This window comes from Melospiza georgiana, chromosome 6, assembly GCF_028018845.1.
Source record: "Melospiza georgiana isolate bMelGeo1 chromosome 6, bMelGeo1.pri, whole genome shotgun sequence".
NCBI classification, from domain to species: Eukaryota; Metazoa; Chordata; class Aves; order Passeriformes; family Passerellidae; genus Melospiza; species Melospiza georgiana.
In genome coordinates, this window is record NC_080435.1 from 61,778,635 (window position 1) to 61,799,158 (window position 20,524).

At 42.8% G+C, this 20,524-nt stretch overlaps 1 protein-coding gene across 1 annotated transcript; it reads right to left on the bottom strand.

The window, feature by feature from the left end:
* Positions 1 to 1,763: 1,763 nt before the first annotated feature.
* STYX (serine/threonine/tyrosine interacting protein) lies at positions 1,764 to 18,652 on the bottom strand. Its single transcript, XM_058025946.1, has 11 exons — positions 18,455 to 18,652; positions 7,919 to 7,951; positions 7,073 to 7,126; positions 5,551 to 5,648; positions 5,153 to 5,213; positions 4,337 to 4,373; positions 3,670 to 3,709; positions 3,537 to 3,587; positions 3,022 to 3,094; positions 2,445 to 2,538; positions 1,764 to 2,283 (listed from the first exon to the last, which is right to left on the bottom strand). Exons 1-11 carry the CDS (start codon positions 18,509 to 18,511, stop codon positions 2,210 to 2,212), a joined length of 672 nt encoding a protein of 223 aa, XP_057881929.1. The 5' UTR covers positions 18,512 to 18,652; the 3' UTR covers positions 1,764 to 2,209.
* Between the last annotated feature and the right edge of the window lie 1,872 nt (positions 18,653 to 20,524).

The window sequence follows — 20,524 nt, forward strand, 5'->3', positions numbered from 1 at the left end:
ATATATATATATATATATATATATATAAAACCAGCAGTATTTGGACACAGTGTTGATTAATACTGGAGAATCCCAGACTGCTGGGTGCCTCTGTTTTAGATATACTTAATTATATCTATCTATATAGCTCTCTTTATAGATATTTATATAAATATGTATAAAACCAGCAGTATTTGGACACAGTGTTGATTAATACTGGAGAACCCCAGACTGCTTTGTGCTGGAAGAGACCTCAAAGCCCATCTCATTCCAGCCCCTTCCACTGCCCCAGTGTGCTCCAAGCCTTGTCCAGCATTGCCTGGAACACTTTTATTTTTGGCAGAACCAGCCCTAACAGCAGTACCAGCTTCTCCAGAGGTTGAATTTTACATCTTCCCTGTGATTTTAATTTTTTGGCTGAGACCTTTCCCACCCTGAGGAGGAGATCTCCAGTTCCTTCACTCTGCTTCCCCTAAGCTGGAAAAGGCAATTTCAGCACCTCAATCAAGAGCTGTGGATTCCCAAAGATTTGAGTGTTGCAATTTTATATTTGAACCTGGGAAATAAAAATAATTCACCCTCCACTTCTCCTTCCAGTCCACAGTGAGGAACCCTGCTTCCAATTCCTGCCTTTAGTTCAACCCCCAAACCCAAATGTTGAAACAAAACCTTCCTGGCAGCGAAACTACAGCAGACAGACAGGGGAAGCTTTAAATAGATGGCTTAGTAATAGATCTGAGGAAAATGAAATCTCAGAATCCCCTGGGATCTGACAGGCAGACAGAGCAGAATGACTGTAAAAGGCACCAGGAGGGGGCAATGCCAGGAAAAAACCTGGATTGATGAGAAACCCTCAGTCATGGAGCTTGTCAGGAGCAGGGAGTGTTCCCAGCACCCCAGAGAGAACAGACATGGAGCAGGCTGGGGCTGAAGCAGTGCTTCCATCTGTGCTCCATCCCTCCCTTCCCCAGGGACTGCAGCTGAGGGGATTTGATGCCTCCCAGCCCAGCTCCAGGCTGGCAGTGCCAGGAATGCATTTCCCAACAGCCCCGGAGCATTCCTGCATGGAGGGACAAGTTCAGAGCAGGAACAAACCCAGTGCACCTGCAAACCAGCACTAGGCACTGGCACAGGAGAGAAATCACTTCCTTCTCTCCAGCTGAGAAGCTCCTACCTAAACCATCACACCATTTTTGCAGGTTTTTTACCCCCTTGAAGGCTCCATCACTGCTATCAGGGTAGCAGCAGGACCAGGAATGTGCTGCTGGATGCTCTGATCCCCAAATCCTGAGCCCATTTTCCCCTGTTAAGTTTGATCCTGCTTCCCAAGCTCAGACTTCCCAAACACACACATTTTTCTAACAGCCTTGCTGGGTCCCCACAGTGCTCCCAAATGATTCCAGCCCTGGCTTTTAGGCAACAAACATTGGGAAATAAAGCAGATGCAGAAGCAGGGCTGTGCTTGCACAACCTCTGTGCTGCTGAGGCAGGAGAGTCACAGCTGCACAATCCCCAGTTTGAAACTTTACAGCACCAAGAAATGTTTCCTTAGCTGAGTCTAAGGTTTTACCAGAGCTGAGGTGAATCCTTTAAGTCTTGATCCCATTATGGGCAGTGCCCTGGGCCTCAGTTTTCAAAGACAAATCCAATTTTTACCTCAAATGATGCCCCTACTCCTTGAAAACCATTTGAGGATGTTCTAGATAGTTTCAACTTGAATTAACCTCTATGTTTATGTTCCTAAAGCACATTTCTGCCATAATACATACTGAGAACAAGGTGGATTTTAGCAAACTTTTTCTTTACTAAAGTCTCTTGTTATAAATTACACAAATAACTTTATAAACAAATCCCCCCCACTTGCATTTTGTTTAAAGTAATAACTTTATATCATACAAATAAAGAAATTTCAAGTATGAAAAGTGCATTATTGCAATAATACCTCTTTGCAAGTCCAAAAATCTTGGTTTAGAATAAAACTGTAAAGTGTAAAAAAGGAGTAAAACAATCAGTGCCATCTATTCATTCAAGAAGTCCAACATCTCAAAAATGATGCTTAGTGTGTTGCAGAGGCAGATTTACATCTGAAAGCAACATGTAATTGAAAAGAAGCTATGTGTGTTCATTGTTTTGCATTAATTCTTGTTCTGGTTTTTGTGTGGGTTTTTTTTTTTCCCTAGTTTTCTTCACCTTTCTTGGCAGGAATTCTCACTACAAGCAGTTCTTGTCCTCAGCCATTCTGTGCTGCTGCCACCTGCATGGTGCCAAGATCTTCATCCTCCTCGTGCATCCTCTTCAAACTTCCTGCAGAAGGCAAGAGGGAACCTCAGCCAGGGCAAAGCAGGACATTTAAACACTTCACAATGAAGTTTAAACTCAGCTTGCACATTAAAATCCCAAGAGTTTGGGATTGTGCTGCTAAAGGTTTGGGTAATCCCCTCACAGCCCCAGCAGAAGCTTCTCACCTGTGCTGCCAGGTGGGACTGAGAGGGATCTCTCCAGCTGCAGAGGTGACATCATCTGGATGGTTAACTTTGCTAGATAGATGGCTTCATATTCCTAAAAATGTCCAAAAATGTGGATTGGAATTACTCTGGCACAAAGCTTTGTAAGGATGAGCAGGGCAAATTCAGGGAACATCTCATATTCAGGCACACATTTGGGAGGGGGAGAATTCTCTGTTGCTTTGCCATGAATGACAAAAACCATCAGGAAGTCAGAGGAAAAGAAAAGTTCAAGGATGACTAAAGAAAATGGCTTTAAGGAACAAACATTTCCTGTGCAGCTCCTTCAGCACCAACCAAGACATTTCAGAGCCTCTCAATCACTGCACAAACCAGGATTTTTATATCTCCTCCATTCCTGGATTTGCTTTGTCCAAAGCTTAACTCTAAGGAACTGAGGTGCCCACTCATCTTCCTCCCAAGCTTTCCTCCAGCTCCTGACATTTCTTTAAAGCATATTTGTGTAAATATCTATTTGGCAGGAAGATGATTCATTAAATGACTTTTCAGTTTTGATCAAGAATTTTTAAAAAGTCACCTGAAGTTGATGGACAAATCCAGCATTAGGATTAATACAGAATCTTCTTTCTTGCACATAAGTAAATGCATCCCTTAAAAAGAGAAAAAAAACCCACTTAAAATATATCAAAGTCTCTGTGGTTTGAGCTTTCCTTCAGATTATCAATTTTTCAGCACTACAGAACCTCTAAACTCTCCCCAGAACTGGTTTTACAACTGAAATTGCTTGGCCAAAGCAGGAAGCAGCAGTGGTACAATTCTGTGTGCCCACCCCAGAGCTCAGCTCACTTTCCTGTTCAGCACAGGCTCAGAACAGCCCCTGAGGCTGCTGCCCCATTCCCAGAGCAGCAGGTGCCTGATTCTTTTAAAAAAGGGTGTAAAACACAACTGCAGGGATGGAAACTGGAATAATCAGCTCCTGGTAAAGCCTTGGGTAAGGCACTGAGGCTGAGTGAAAGCACAACAGTTTCTGTTCCCTCCAAAATCATTATCCACTCACACCACCTGAATTAAAACCTGAATAACTTTTCTTACCTGTACTTCACCCCAAATGTTTCCATTATGTATGCAATAACTAAGGCAGCACTGGAAAAAAATAAATATAAAAGTTAGAAAAATATCTTTCAATTGTTTAAAAATATTTATATCAGGGTGGATCATTTCCTACCTTCTAGAAATCCCTGCATTCCCATGGACAAGAACTTTTCCTGAGAAGGAAAAGAAACTCAAATTAACCATATGTGTATAAAGTGAATAAAATTCTTTGAAATGTTTTCCCTTGTTATGGAGAAGCAGGCAGCAGCAAGGCACACCCAATAAAACAACCCAGGTGTTGTCTTCCTTCACCCTGAATTTCTAACTGCAAATAAAAATAAAACAGGTGTTGTCTTCCTTCACCCTGAATTTCTAACTGCAAATAAAAATAAAACAGGTGCTGTCTTCCTTCACCCTGAATTTCTAACTGCAAATAAAAATAAAACAGGTGCTGTCTTCCTTCACCCTGAATTTCTAACTGCACTCTGGGTTCCAGAACTGGGATTGCTGCTCCTGTGAGGATTCTGGGGGAGAGAATGGCCACAATGCAGATTTCAGGTCCTGCACTTGAGAGGGGACAAGAAAACCTCAAAACACAGCTGAGTTTCCTGAAAAAACCCCAAACCCCAGAGGTTGATTTTCCAGTTAGAGGTAAATGAATGAACACTGTGCTCTGAATTTGTCTAACAGAGTTCAAATCAATAATAAACCCCCCAAATTTAAGAAAAGTTCTTATTTAAGAGCCTCTAATCCATACCCCTAATTGAGTTTTATGAGGGGAAAGTTAATATTAATTTTACCTCCACTTTGTAAACTTCCATCAATAAATTCTTTAGTCTGAAAAGAAAAAAAAAAACAACAAACAAGACTCAAACTTTCAGATTATTTTTAGTGCAAGTTGTAGCAACACCTAAATTGGATATAATTTTTATATCAGTGACAATAATGCACCTTTATGCAGAATAAAACCCTACTTCAACTGTTCTTTTGTACTTTAAACTATTCCTAAAATTATCAGTGCAAAACCAGGGAAGGCACTTTTGGGTTTTTTTGGTGGAAGAAGGAACAATATCCTTTTGCTCAGTTGCAAACTGAATTAAAATAAACATAAAAAAAAATAAATAAGCTCCAAATCAGGGGTTTGTTCTAATAATGGGCATTGTTTAATTTACAAGTTACTTTTTAATTCATCTGCAGCAGACTGTAAAACTTAGCTATTATTTTGAATTTGATACAAGAAATGTAAATATTCTTGGGCTCAAATTAAAGTTTCCCCCAGGTCAAGGGCCCCAGAATTCCCTCATGACCAAATCTCTCTGCTTTGAGGCCTGTCTTCTTTAATATTTATTTTTAGGTCTTTTTTCAGTCTTTTTTTATTTTTATGTCTTTTTTTTTTTTTTTTTTTTTTTTGATACCATAACAAGAAGCAGCTCTTACAGCTCCACCTGCTTCCACACTTGTAAAAAGGAGTTAATTACACTTATTAAAGTGTCAATAATAAAGTCAGGAGCTGGCAGCACTTGCAGGTACCTGAGGCTGAGTATCCCAAAAGTCAAACTGGTATTTGTAAGTTCAGAAAACTCCTGGGGATTTCCCTTCCCAAGCCATGGACTCACCATAGGGAAAAATCGGATTATATTCTCCACTGGATTATCTGCAATATCCAAGACTAAATACCTGCAATGAAAATTTCCTGTGAGTTCCCAACATCACAGAGCTGCTGCAACCCCTCCCCTGCAGGAGGGAATCTGCACAACCTTTAATTCCTGCTCTGAACTCCACAAATTCAGTCCAGAACAGATTTCACCTCTCAGAAATCACTGAAAACTAAAAGCAGTTACTGCAAACTATGCATAAATCTCATCTGCAGGCTCCTTCAGCATGAATAAAATCCATGGTTTGGATTTCAAGTCTTTCTGCACCTCAGCACATTTTTCAAATAATTCTGACAAAGTGAAAATATTTGGAAAGAACACACATACACACCCAAAAAGGAATCTTGGTCATTTCTCACCTAAATAACTGCTGGAAGTTTGGTTTAATAAAATTTGCTTCAATGTTCTGCCGTATGCATATTACATGGGTTATTCCATGTTTCTGGAGTATAGGTAGCTGTGGAGAAAGAAAAAAATATTTTAATTACAGATCCATCTATTAGACAGTAATAGATAAAGAAATAATAATTATTAATAATATAAAGAAAAGCTGAAATGGACTAGTAATATATATTACTATATTATACTAGATTACACATATTATCGTGGAATATAGAAATGGAATATAGAAATGGAATATAGAAATGGAATATAGAAATGGAATATAGAAATGGAATATAGAAATGGAATATAGAAATGGAATATAGAAATGGAATATAGAAATGGAATATAGAAATGGAATATAGAAATGGAATATAGAAATGGAATATAGAAATGGAATATAGAAATGGAATATAGAAATGGAATATAGAAATGGAATATAGAAATGGAATATAGAAATGGAATATAGAAATGGAATATAGAAATGGAATATAGAAATGGAATATAGAAATGGAATATAGAAATGGAATATAGAAATGGAATATAGAAATGGAATATAGAAATGGAATATAGAAATGGAATATAGAAATGGAATATAGAAATGGAATATAGAAATGGAATATAGAAATGGAATATAGAAATGGAATATAGAAATGGAATATAGAAATGGAATATAGAAATGGAATATAGAAATGGAATATAGAAATGGAATATAGAAATGGAATATAGAAATGGAATATAGAAATGGAATATAGAAATGGAATATAGAAATGGAATATAGAAATGGAATATAGAAATGGAATAGTATATATAATAAATATATAAATATTTATATATTCTATATAGAAATAGCAATAAGAAGAAAAGCTGTACTTAAGATACAAAACAGGGCTATATCAAGGAAAATCTGAGCTGGTTTTCTAGAATTCAGAGTGTAAAAATGTTGTTTTTCCAAAAGAAAAAATGACAAAACAAGAAGGCATTCAATGAAGTTGTTTGTCTCTCCCCACCTTTCACTTTACCTGAATTTTCAAGTCCCTACATGAGAGAGGAATTTGCAGCCAGCACTGGGCTCTTGCTGGAAGCAGACCATGCAAAATAAGATCATTTAAACCATGAGGCAAATTTGCAGAGCCAAGCTGTGCCTGAGCAGTGCTTGACTTCATTGGAATTTAATTTTCCTTGTTTTAATGTCTGTGTGTGAGTTCCCAGTTGTGACAGATCTTGCAACACTTCAGCAAAGGAAATAAGAATTGGTGAAGTGTCTCAAATAGCTTAAATTCTCTAAGAAAAATTATACTTAAGACTCAATTTTAATACAAATAGCTCAGACCATCCCATAAATGCAGCACATATTCCTTCCACTTTGGCATTTTTCATTCCAGTTCAGAACTGCAACCAAATTTACACCTCTATAGACACACAGAGCAGATCTCCACAGTAACAAATCAAATCACCACAGCAAAGCTTCCCTGGGAGAGAATATTCTGAAAATCTTACCTTGCTTTTCATAGCTGAAGAATATGGGCCTAAAAATAACCCAGGTAAGATTTCCTAGGAGAAGAACAGACATTTAATACCAACTCCAGATGATTGGAAATAACACATTTCACTCAGAACATGGACACAAATCATTTACATATTCCTGAAATGTGTAATCAATGTCATTTATAGCAGGACAAGGAAAAAAAATGGTTTGGCAGGATAAGAGAAACATGATCTTGGTGCTGGAGATCTTGTTCTGCAGCAGGAACAAAGTCCTTGATTTGGATTAAGCTCAGCTTGATTCCTGCATCTCACCCAGCCCCACATAAAGGGAAGGGAACTCTTAACTTGGTTTATTATCCTGTCTTGTAATTAATTCCAAATTGCTCTGATGAGAAGAGATACACACGTGGAAATCCCTCAAGCTTGGCCTAGCAGTGGGAAAAGATCAGTTTTGAACCATTTATCTCCCCCCCAATGAAGATAAGCAGGTGTGCAGATCTTATCTTGTGCAAAGATTTCTGACTGACACCATGGTAGGAAAATTTGAATTGTCCATCTCACTGGAGAACACTTCCAAACCCAAGGTAGAAGGCAAAGCTTTAGCAATCACCTAAAAACATTCAGAAAGACTAAAATTTAATATTTGGGGGGGTTTCTGTTTAGTACCTGCACCACAGAGATGCAAACACACCTGTATTCCAAGCTGGCAAATCCTCACCTTAATTAACTAATTAATTCTGTCTCCCATGGTGCTGTCTGACACTTTATGGGTAAAGAGTGATTTTGATACCAGCTCTTTCTCCTCCTCATTAAATGCTCCATGTGTTTTGCCTCAAACAGTAAATAAAAGTGTCCTACCTGCATCTCTCTCCTCATGGGATAGGTCCAATCCTTAAAAAACAAAATTAAAAATAATTATATATACAACAGAGAAAAGCAGAGATGAGCATGTGCATTTTATAGAAAATAACCTCAAGTTCTGTACAAGATCCTTGCTACCTTTCCAAGTGCAAGGAACACTATTTGGAAAGTTCATGTGAAGAAACCTCAAGTATTCCATAAAAAAATCCTTAAGGCTGGAAAAGATCCTTATCAGCTTATCCACACCTCAGCTTTCTGCTGAGAAACTTCCCTCTGAAGTGAGGAGGGGAAAAAAGAGAAAGGAAAAAAAGCTTTAGAACATTCTGTACTGGTAAGAGAAGCAAAGGAACTCCTTTGGCTGGTGCATTCCTGCAGCCACTGAAACAACAGGAGATAACAAGCAGAGCAGGTGACTCCCTTAAAACCCACATTGCCTCACCCAATCCCCTCTGAATATTCAGGATTCAGCTCAAACAATTCCAGAAATTTGTGCTCTCCATGACCACAGCAAGCCCTTCGTAAAATGGTTTACTACTCCACCCCAGAGTAAAGTGTGAGGAGTTTTATTTACTCCTCACTCAGTAAATAAAACACTCTGCCCATGATCCTGCTGGTCATTTACAGCCCAGAGCTGGGAGGGCTCAGCTCCCATTCCCCATCCCCAGCTGGCCACAGCAAACACCAGGATCAACATTTCCATCCTCTGCAGCTCCAGAGCTGAACAGGAACTGCTCAGGCAGTGAGCAGAGAGCAGCAGGAATTTTATTTACTCCTCACACAGTAAATAAAACACTCTGCCCATGATCCTGTTGGTCATTTACCCCTTCCCCAGATCCCCAGCTGAATGGGAATGGGGGATTCAGCTGGGAGTGGGCTCAGCTCCCATTCCCCATACCCAGCCGACCACAGCAAACACCAGGATCAACACTTCCATCCTCTGCTCCACTCTGCAGCTCTAGAGCTGAACAGGAACTGCTCAGGCAGAGAGCAGGAGTTTTATTTACCCCTCACACAGTAAATAAAATACTCCTGGTCATTTAAAGCCCAGAGCTGGGAGGGCTCAGCTCCCATTCCCCATCCCCAGCTGACCACAGCAAACACCAGGATCAACATTTACATCTTCTGCAGCTCTAGAGCTGAACAGGAACTGCTCAGGCAGAGAGCAGAGAGTTTTATTTACCCCTCACACAGTAAATAAAATACTCCTTGTCACTCACAGCCCAGAGCTGGGAGGGCTCAGCTCCCATTCCCCATCCCCAGCTGACCAGAGCAAACACCAGGATCAACATTTCCATCCTCTGCAGCTCTAGAGCTGAACAGGAACTGCTCATGCAGAGACTATTCCTGTCTTTCCTTGCCTACAACTCCCACTGGCCTCTATTAACAGCCTCTTACTCATTCCTTGACCCTCACACATGAAGGAGTTGGAGCTGAGATCCCAGCTACCATCTGGAGGGAAAAAAAAAATAAAATGAATAGTCAAATATATCCAATAGACTGCATCCATTGATTTACATAACTCTGTTGATTCACAGCTAAGACAACACTTCCCCTGTGTGCTGATGTCCTCAGAAAGAAGGGGAAGTTAATCATTAAATATTCCAGCTGGGAAGGATCCCTTAAACTGCAGCACTGCTCACCTGAGCACCTGCACTTGTCCCAGTAGCATTAAATTCACATTAAACCTCTTTTTACCAGCACAATAAAAATCCTGTGCTTCCCTCAGACACCCCCACAGTGCACAGGGAGGATTTTCCAGCTCTTGCTCGTGGAATTAAGAAGGATTTTAGTATCAGTGAAGTTATTCTGGAAAAGCAAGCAAACAAACATTAAGCCACTCCAGAAAATCCTTTGGATAGCACCTAAAGTGGCAGCACAAACAGGGAAATGAAATGCACAAAATGGGCTTTGCTGAAGAGTAGCTAAATGACTTCTGCATGTTCCAGCTGGAATAATAAACTGCTGGAAGCAGAAAGGAGAAATGCTGTGACAAAAGGATGATAGTTACAGAACTGGGTCCTTTAAAGGGGACCTGAGAGGGTTCAGCACAGCCCTGCTGGCTTGCTCTGTACACAAGAACATCATTCACCCCAAAAAGCCAGAAATTCCCAGTTTGTCCAAGTCTAAAACCAAGCCTAAGAGCAATAAACTGAAAAGCTTAAACTGCACTCCAGGAATATTCAAACACTTTATTACTCTGCTTGTAGAATTTGGAAATCTTAATCTGGAGCCCAATGAAAACACAAATTCATCACTATTTTGGCTTAACAACACATTGGAAATGTTCCTTTAAAAGCATCAGAGGCAGGAAATTTTTAGCCCCAACAGCTGCAAACTGTGCAAAATAAATAGGTGAGAACTGAGCAATGCAACAGTTTCCAATGAGATTTAGTCTGCAAAATAACTCTGATAGAGTGTTTAAGGAAAACATTTAATCTGAGACAAGTACACAAACTACTGAAAGAATGATTTTGGTGACTGCTGACAGCCCTTGGAGGCTCTCAAAACCAACAATGCCAGATCACTCAAATGTTATGCAAAGTTATGTAAAAATCCCAATCTATTACTGGAGACTGAAGCCCAGCACAGGTTCCATTTGAAGGAATTCATTCAGCAGCCAGGTTTTCCACACTGTCTGCAGCACCAAGCAGACAAAAAAAAACAACTGAAAGCTTCTCTTTTGATCAGATCAATTGCAAGAATTTTGCTAAGAAAACAAAGGGTGATGCCAGAGGTGGAGGGAAGAACAGGGATTTGGGAAGTTCTCCAGAACAAGTGACAACTCACTGGAAGTCTCACTCATCAATATTTGCAAGACACCAAATAGAAGGAGTGGAAAAAAATAATCCCTAGAACTACAAAGTTTTAAAAATGATCTCCAGGAAAAGGGGGAATAAAGCACATTCCAAACCCTTCCTTCCCCATCCAATTTCCAGCTGAAATAAACAGAAGTCATCAATTAATAGGTAAGACTTGAAATTAATATGAATTAATACCTAAGACTTGTCCACGCTACAAAGAGCTTTTGGCATCCAATATCTGTTAGCTCTGCCAGAAATTTGGGTTATTTTGTCCACATTTTACCACAACCTGCTCTTCCTTAGAACAGTTCAATGGCAAAAAAAAAAGTGATGTGGAATTCTTTTGTAACAGCGTCTTTAATCTAAAAAAAATTTATCTTATGATTTTCAAATGAGTTTAGCAGCCCTGACACTGAGAGTGTGTAGCAAAGCAAAGAGGGTTTTAAACACTCCAGCCAACCTGCATGTGGCTGTGCAGAGGGAATGCAGTGCCCTGGATGCACGTGACACAGCTGAAGCCTGCAGACCCATCTGATTCTCACACTTTTATAAAAGGTACAGCCCCAGTGCTTGTCAGAGCTCAGCTCTGCCTGAAATCAAGCCCAGTTTGGATGGTTACAGCTCCCTGTAATTAACAGAGCCTGCAAAGCACAGGCTGGCCCAGGTGAGGGAGAGGCTCTCAGAGATGCTGCAAAAATCACCAGGAAATAAATCCAATCAGGAGTTAGAGGAGGTGAAGTCTCTTCTCGATTTTCACTGCTGCTATTCACCCCTGCACTGACTCCTCCTGCTTCCCAGACCCCAAATCCTTTGGAAAAGCTGCACAGAGCTCCCAGTAAATCCTCCCTGTCCACTCCAGATGTCCAACCCTTTCCCAACTCCCAGCCAGTTTTTTGTTGTTGATTTATGGCATCACTTCCCTCTGCACACAGATGTCTCTGCCCATCACACTCCACCCCATCAGGACTCCTGCACGATGGATTGTGCACCTCAGAAGCCAGGGCTGTGAGACTCCTCCTGCCTGAAGCTGTTTCCCTGTAACACTCCAAGCCTCTCCTCCAAAGCTGCTACAAGGTTCTCCCAAAAGTTGTGAAGCTGGAGCAGCAGAAACTGTAACAACAGAACAGCCAGGGGCTCTGACCTGCCCAGCTCCTCATCTGCTCTGGCCAAGGGAGCCTCTGGATCTGCCTTGAACACTGCACAGGAAATTCAGATTACAGCCTGATGTGTTATATCAGAATTCAGATTAGAGTCTGACTGTGCTATATCAGAATTCAGATTACAGCCTGTGTTATATCAGAATTCAAGTTACAGCCTGACCGTGTTATATCAGAATTCAAACTGCAGCCTGTGTTATATCAGAATTCAAATTGACTGTCTTATATCAGAATTCAGATGATAGCCTGTGTTATATATCAGAATTCAAATTCAGCCTGTGTTATACCAGAATTCAGATGACAGCCTGACTGTGTTATATCAGAATTCAAACTGCAGCCTGACAGTGTTATATATCAGAATTCAAGTTACAGTCTGACTGTGCTATATCAGAATTCAGGTTACAGCCTGAGAGTGTTATATATCAGAATTCAAATTACAGCCTGTGTTATATCAGAATTCAAATTCAGCCTGAGTTATATCAGAATTCAAGTTGTTACAGCCTGACTGTGCTATACCAGAATTCAGATTGACTGTGTTATATCAGAATTCAAATTACAGCCTGTGTTATATCAGAATTCAAGTTACAGTCTAATTGTGTTATAACAGAACTCAGATTACAGCCTGTGTTATACCAGAATTCAGATTACAGCCTGACTGTGTTATATCAGAATTCAGATGACAGCCCGACGGTGCTATATCAGAATTCAGATTGACTGTGTTATATCAGAATTCAGATTACAGCCCGACTGTGCTATACCAGAATTCAGATTACAGCCTGTGTTATATCAGAATTCAGATTGACTGTGTTATACCAGAATTCAGTTTACAGCCTGACTGTGTTATATCAGAATTCAGATTGACTGTGCTATATCAGAATTCAAATTCAGCCTGTGTTATGTCAGAATTCAGATGACAGCCCGACTGTGCTATATCAGAATTCAGATGACAGCCTGTGTTATACCAGAATTCAGACTGACTGTGCTATATCAGAATTCAGATGACAGCCCGACTGTGCTATATCAGAATTCAGATTGACTGTGCTATATCAGAATTCAGATGACAGCCCGACTGTGCTATACCAGAATTCAGATTGATTGTGCTATACCAGAATTCAGATGACAGCCCGACTGTGCTATATCAGAATTCAGATTGACTGTGCTATATCAGAATTCAGATGACAGCCCGACTGTGTTAGAGAGGGCAGGATTGCATCGACTGCCAGCAGCAGCATCATCCCATCATCCCCCTGCCCAGGCTGCAGCTCGGATGGGGCTGGCTCCCGATCCCACAACAATGACCTCCACACAAAGGCTTTCACTCCCAGGCAGCTCTAAGGGTCATCCACACACTCACAAATGAGATCACACCTTGGCTTTGAAAGCATTTTACACATTATTTTACATGGCCCAACAAAGTAGGGGAGAGGGATGTTATCATCAAAGAACAAAAATCTAAATCAGTATTTGTAAAATGGAACAACTGCAGGAGAAATCCTGAAATAATAAAGCAGTAGCAGAGCACACTCATTTCCCATTTTTAATAAGAAAGGAGACAAACTAAATGAGGTAGTGAAAAGGAAAATATGTGAGTATCACTGAAACCTGTCACATCTATCAGTGTGAAACGTGGTACTTTAGAGCCTCAAAATTATCTGCAAACAGGAATGAAGTGAAAGGTTGTGTCTCCAGTTTCAGTCAGGCTTCCTGTTCTTGGACAGTTCTATTAAAAATATGGGGGTTATTTTATCAAAAAGGAAGGGGGAAAAAAGGAAGGGGGAAAAAAGGAAGGGGGAAAAAAGGAAGGGGGAAAAAAGGAAGGGGGAAAAAAGGAAGGGGGAAAAAAGGAAGGGGGAAAAAAGGAAGGGGGAAAAAAGGAAGGGGGAAAAAAGGAAGGGGGAAAAAAGGAAGGGGGAAAAAAGGAAGGGGGAAAAAAGGAAGGGGGAAAAAAGGAAGGGGGAAAAAAGGAAGGGGGAAAAAAGGAAGGGGGGAAAAAAGGAAGGGGGGAAAAAAAAGGAAGGGGGGAAAAAAAAGGAAGGGGGGAAAAAAAAGGAAGGGGGGAAAAAAAAGGAAGGGGGGAAAAAAAAGGAAGGGGGGAAAAAAAAGGAAGGGGGGAAAAAAAAGGAAGGGGGGAAAAAAAGGAAGGGGGGAAAAAAGGAAGGGGGAAAAAAAGGAAGGGGGAAAAAAAGGAAGGGGGAAAAAAAGGAAGGGGGAAAAAAAGGAAGGGGAAAAAAAGGAAGGGGAAAAAAAGGAAGGGGAAAAAAAGGAAGGGGAAAAAAAGGAAGGGGGGAAAAAAAAGGAAGGGGGGAAAAAAAAGGAAGGGGGAAAAAAAAAGGAAGGGGGAAAAAAAAGGAAGGGGGAAAAAAAAAAGGAAGGGGGAAAAAAAAAGGAAGGGGGAAAAAAGGAAGGGGGAAAAAAGGAAGGAAATGTTATTTTAGCAGAGAGAAGCACAAGCCACAGAAAAGGATAAAAGGTGAAACTAAAGGAAAAGTACAAACAAAATTCCTATTTGTCCCATTCTCTAACACTGGTCCAACAGGCACCTTGTTAAATCCCATCAGCACACAGGATCAGCAGCTCTGCTAAGAACTTCCATCATACAATTTTTTCCCAATAAAATTGGAAATAAAGCAGTGGAGGCAGAATCCTTGAGCTGACAGGAAGCACAAAGGGTCAGGGTTAGGCACTCCAAGTGTCACACTCACAGAATATCCCAATTGTTCCTAATGCTGCAGGAATGGCCTTTTCATTTAATTATTTAATTCCTGAGTTGGGCTTTGCTGAGCCAATCCTCACTTAGCTAAAACAAGCCAAACATGCCTTACACTCACAGAATATCACAATTGTTCCTAATGCTGCAGGAATGGCCTTTTCATTTAATTATTTAATTTAATTCCTGAGTTGGGCTTTGCTGAGGCAATCCTCACTTAGCTAAAACAACCCAAACATGCCTTAACTCCCAAACTGCACAAACTGTGCCTGTCCCCTGGATGGGAGCACAAACTGCCCATGCTTCTTTTGTGGCTTTGGGAGGTCTGAAGCTGATTCCCCAAGCAAGAGATAATCAAAATGTGGTTATGACAGGGTTAAGAATTCCAGTAACTGGACAGAAGCCAGAATGTGTCTATACAAGCTGAAATTGTATCATTAGATGTGATTGATGTTCTTGGTCGGTTGGAAAGGAATCACTTAGGTAACTACTTTATCCCTAACTCAGAGACCACAATATGTTAAATTATTTTATTCTAATGTTGAACTTTTTTGTATGCTTATTGCTGCTGCTGCCCAGGAGTGAGAGCCTGCTGAGGCCCAGCTGCACAGAGCACTGCTCTGATTTATGCAAAGCACTCTGAGAGTGTCCCACTGAGCTGGGATCAAATCTGGCACCTGATTTACATCTCCCAGCACAACACTGCATTTGTTCTCCATTTTTTGGGCTCTGTTATGTGGGCAGGTAAAATCATTCTAATGATACAGGCTTCCTACTTATTTTAAAGAGTCTGCAGAGGAGGGGAAAAGCTGTTTTAAGGGGTTTGTTTGTGTTGCCTATCAAAAGTGAGAGTAAAAAAAAAGTTTAATAGATTTGTTCCACCTTTAGATGGGCTGCATCACTTCATAGTTTAAAAAAAGCAGTCAGAAATACATTAGCATTTCAGACTAAATATAGCTGTCAAAAATGTAAATTTCTTTTTTAGAAAAACTCCATGGGCTAAAAAAGAACTCAGCTTTTATGCATAATAAAAAGGCAAATATGTCTGCTTAGTCAATAGGCTGCTAATTTAATTATAAAGCCCATGGAGAGTCCTAAAAAAAAAAAAAATCTAAGTACATCATGAATACTTGGTTTGCTCAGCCTGAATGCAAGCAAATATGCTTTAACAAAAAATAAACTGGTAATTGTTGCTGTGTTCTCATTATATTTATACATATATCCCAGTCCTTTTTTTTTTGTTTTGTTTAAAGTTTAATGAGAAAATAATTTCTGTTAAATTCCTTCAATTATTCCAGTCCTTACTGACCTTCTTTCCAGAAGTACTAATAAGCCAACACGTACTAATTGTTATTAACCTGACCCTTTTTAATGGGTTTTAGCCATAATTTTTCCTCCCAGTATAAACATGTAACACAGAACTTCTCAAATTAAAGTTTGAGACCTGACCTTAGAAAATGTGATTTTAGGAAAAAAAAAAAAAAAAATCTAAGCTTAGAAATGGTTCCACACCACATATAATCACTATTACTCACAAAACTGAGATACTCACCCTCACCAGACTGTAAAAGAACACACAGTTCACAGACATTCTCAGAAAAGCTTTGCCAGAATGATGAGTTCCAGGTTTTCTGGCATTTCCCAAGCTCCCAGAAGCATCAAGAGCCAAGAGAGGTTTAGAAAAGCAGCAATCCCAAGCACCACAGTATGGATTAGGGACAGGACAAACAACATCCAGGCTGGAAAAGTGACCTATTTATTTATCAGAGCCCGTCCCTGCAGCCTGCCCCAGTCAATCCAGGCTGCTCTCCCCTCAACGCTGCTCCTTGTGCCAGGAAGGGATGGGATGCTGTGCAGATCTGGCTTTATTTTTAATTATTATTAAGATTATTAAAGCTGTGACATGGTTAGGAGTGTCAGCTCAGAGAAGGGAGCTGGAGTGAGTTAAAGAAGTGACAAAGCTGCACTTTTGAGCTGCAGGGATTCCCCAAGCTCTCCCTCCTCCCCTTCCCAGTATCTGGAAATCAAATCTGCCAAGCCAGCATTAAACCATCCATCACCAACTTCCCAAAATGTGAGGGATTACTGCTCATTAAAGAGCAGCAATGCACAAGAGCATCTTCAGAGCATCTTCTGCTGTCCAGGAAAATCCACATTTTGTGGGCAGGATGATTTTAATTTCCCTCAGTTTGCTTTTCCTAAGGACTGGGCTGAAGTCTCCTACACTTTGCTTTTAACGAGTCACCTCCACAAGAACTTTGACACTCACCACTGGCTTTCACTTTCCTGTTTCCTTCACATACTCCAACTCTTTATTACCTTCTATCAGAGCTCAGAATTTACTGACATGATCTTGCATTTAGAAATGTCTGACATTTCAAGTCAGACACAAATGCAGCGTATTGAAAAGAAATTCTTACAGTTTTTAAAATCAGTTCTTGAAAATCCCCACTATGTGAAGTTCTAACACACTACAAGTTATATTATTTACAGACAGCCCATGCAAAAAGACAAAAGTAAAAGCTGCTCTGAAAGACACTGTACTACAATCTCAGTTTTCATCAGTTTAGAGCTGTTAGACTGGCACTGAGCTCTGATTTCATTTTTATTTCAACCCCACATTCCTCTTTAGCCACTTTAGATGAAAAGCCACCCAGGCTGATTTAGTTAACAAAACTGTGGAGAACACGATTGGTTTCTCCAGAAAGAAAAGATATTTAAAAACAAACAAATTATAAAGCTCACAGGGTGGCAGATGATTTGTGCTGAGATACAAAGTGATTACAACTTTGTGAGAACAACTACATGACTTGTAACACCTCCAGAGCTCTGAAGTGATGGGGAGCATTAAATCCTGACAACAAAAACAGAACAAAAAGAGTCACTCCCATATTTCAGGTAATTTAGAGCATTGAGCAATGCTGTTCAAACAGAAATAAATGCTGATGTTTAGAAATATGACAATCTACAGACGCCAGAAGAGCTCAGACACTCTCAGTTTCCCTCATGCAGGCTGTGACATTTCACATTAAATATTTGAGGCCACCAAAGGGGGGGAGAACACTCGGGGACCTTTGTGACACACAAAAACAAATCAGCAGCGTCCAGGGTCAGCGCCGGGGAGTTCAGCCAAGTTCAGAAATCAGACACCGCGCTCCTGTGACACCGCACTGAGAGCCCGAGCGCTCATTGCCACCTGTCCTCGCCCGGAGAGAACTCCTGGCTCTGGAAGTCCGTGCAAACACCTCCCCGATGGAGGCGAGCAGGAGAGGAAGGCACCGAGAGCCCGGAGGGGACCCGCAGGTAACTCCTGTGGGGCGGCTCACACCGGGACGGGGCCTCACCGAGGGAAGGGGGCACAGACAGGCTGAGACACACCGAACGCAGAAAGGGGCATAAAAATGAGTGCGGGCCGCTGGGAGTGGGTAAAAACCAAAGGAGATAAAGCGGAGGGGCTCAGTTCCCTGAATGTGAGGGTGGCGAGATTGCCCAGAGAAGCTGTGGCTGCCCCATGCCTGGAAGCGCTCAAGGCCATGTTGGACAGGGCTTGGAGCAACCTGGGATAGTGAGAGGCTTCCAGGCCGGAGGCACCGGGGAGCGGAGATGCCGGAGGGCCGGGGGGCTGTGAGGGCGATAGAGGGAGCAGAGCCCGGCAGCGAGCAGGGGAGGGGACACGCGGCCGGTGGTCGCAGGGGGTGCCACCAGCACAGGGCGGGACACGGACCCGCGGCCTGCCATGGATCCCAGCGGGAATGCCGCGGGAAGGGGCGCGGGAGGCACCGCAGGGCGGGCAGGGCTGTGAGGGGAAGCCCCGGCGGGGCCGCGGGCCGGGCGTGTGCGGGGGGCCGGGACCGGAGCTCCCGCTCACCTCAGAGTCCTCTTTGGCCTGCGGCAGCGCGGGGAAGGCCGGTTTGGCGAGCTCCATGGCCGGGCGCTGTCCGGGCGGGGCAGGACCCGGGGCAGGGCGGCTATTTGGGCAGCGGGGCCGCGGGCTCCGGCTCGGGAGCGGCAGGAGATGGAGGCGGCGGAGGAGGAGGAGGCGGCGGCGGCGCGCTCAGCCGCTCGCGCCCGGCCGCCATGCTGCTGCTGCTGCTGCCGCCTCTTCTTCCCTCCTCCTCCTCCTCTTCCCACCTCTTCCTCCGCCCCCTCCTCTTCCTCCTCCTCCTCCCCTCCTCCTCCCAGCCTCCCGCCCGCCCCCGGGCCCCGCTCCCCCGGCCCCCGCCCCGCTCCGCCCTCAGCGCTCTGCCCTCCCCTCACGGGCGGCTGCCGCCGCCGTTCGTTTAATGAATCTGCTCGCAAGCCCTAAATTCGGGGTTATTCACCCCAAAGTTTCGGTAATGGCCGCTTCGGCTGTTAGCGGTGACCAGGGCCCGGCTGGGAGCGCCTCACGCCATGGCGCGGCCATTGACGCTCCCTGTCGCCGTGCCCTGACATTGCCGAGGGCTCCTTCTCCTCACACGCCCGCTTCCATCTTGGCTCCATCGCCCATGGCAATGACGCTGCTGCCTCACATTTTAGCCGGCAACGCCAAGCGGGTCCTCTCTGAGGTTTGGAGTCCCCATCCCTGGAGGTGTCCGAGGAACGCCTCAGTGGCCTCGGTGCTCTGGGATGGGGATGAGGGATCGTCCCCTCGGTGCTCTGGGGATCGGTCACACATCGGACTCGATGATCCCAGAGGTCTTTTCCAACCTGAATGACTCTGGGGATCTCCAGTCTGCTCCTCTTGGTGTAAACGATGCCCTCAGACACCTCAGTGTTGGGGCAAGAACCTGTTTTTCTGCTTTTTGAGGTCCCATACTCTTGAGAAGTCTGGGAGACCTGGAGAGACTTGGGACAAGGGATGGAGGGACAGGAGCCAGGGAATGGCTCCCAGTGCCAGAGGGCAGGGATGGATGGGAGATTGGGAACTGGGAATTCCTGATGTGAAGGTGATGAGGCCCTGGCACAGGGTGCCCAGAGGAGCCGTGGCTGCCCCTGGATCCCTGGAAGTTCCCAAAGCCAGGCTGGACAGGGCTTGAAGGAGCCTAGGACAGTGGAAGGTGTCCCTGCCATGGCAGGGGTGGAACTAAATGGTCCTTAAGCTCCCTTCCAACCCAAACCATTTTATGATTCTATGAGATTTCACTTTAAACTGCAGTTTTTCTTTCCTTTGCTTTTCAATGAACCAAAGTTCTACACTGGTATCAGTGGAATTTCTGAGGGAAGCTTAGTCAAAGTAAGCAAACTCAATGGGTTGGTTGCTTAAATAAAATTTGAAGTGTCCTTTTGGAAATAGTAGCGCTGGAATTTTAGAGTCTCAATTTTTATTTCTAGTGCACCTTTCTGCTGTTTTTACTAAATAAAACTTTGAGAAGCCTTCAGCAATCACCTTTCAGCAACCATTCCCTCAGCCAGAGGCTCAGCTCTCTGTTTACATCACAGTTCTGCTCAGAAATGGACTTTGATTTCATGTTCTCATTGTTCCAGGCACATGGGCTGTACAAGCTGCACTCAAAAGGTTGTTAAAACTAAACCTGATAATTCCATCTTTACACTCCTGACACAGCCACAACAGGGAGAAAGGTCTGAAACAGCCATATAAACAGGGAAATACTGTTGCCTGTCCTGTTTTAACTGTTCTACATCTTACACCATCTGTTTGATCTGTGATGGGAAAGGAAATAAAAGTACAGCTGTTAAAATTGCCAGGGAGATGCTGTGTGTTTCCTGGGAAGTCAAGAGTTAATCTAATGTACTTGTCTGTCAGCTGAGCAGGCCCAGAGTAATCCAATTAGGATAATTAGAAGTAGCCAGAAGTACAATTTAGTGCACTGCTGCTCCAGTCCAACAGTCAGGTGAGCTGCACAGTGCAGTGGGTCTGTGTGCACCCCTTGGGGTGGAAAATCAAAATAAAAGTAAAGCAGATGCCCTTAAAACCACCACCACCTTCTTTACTTAT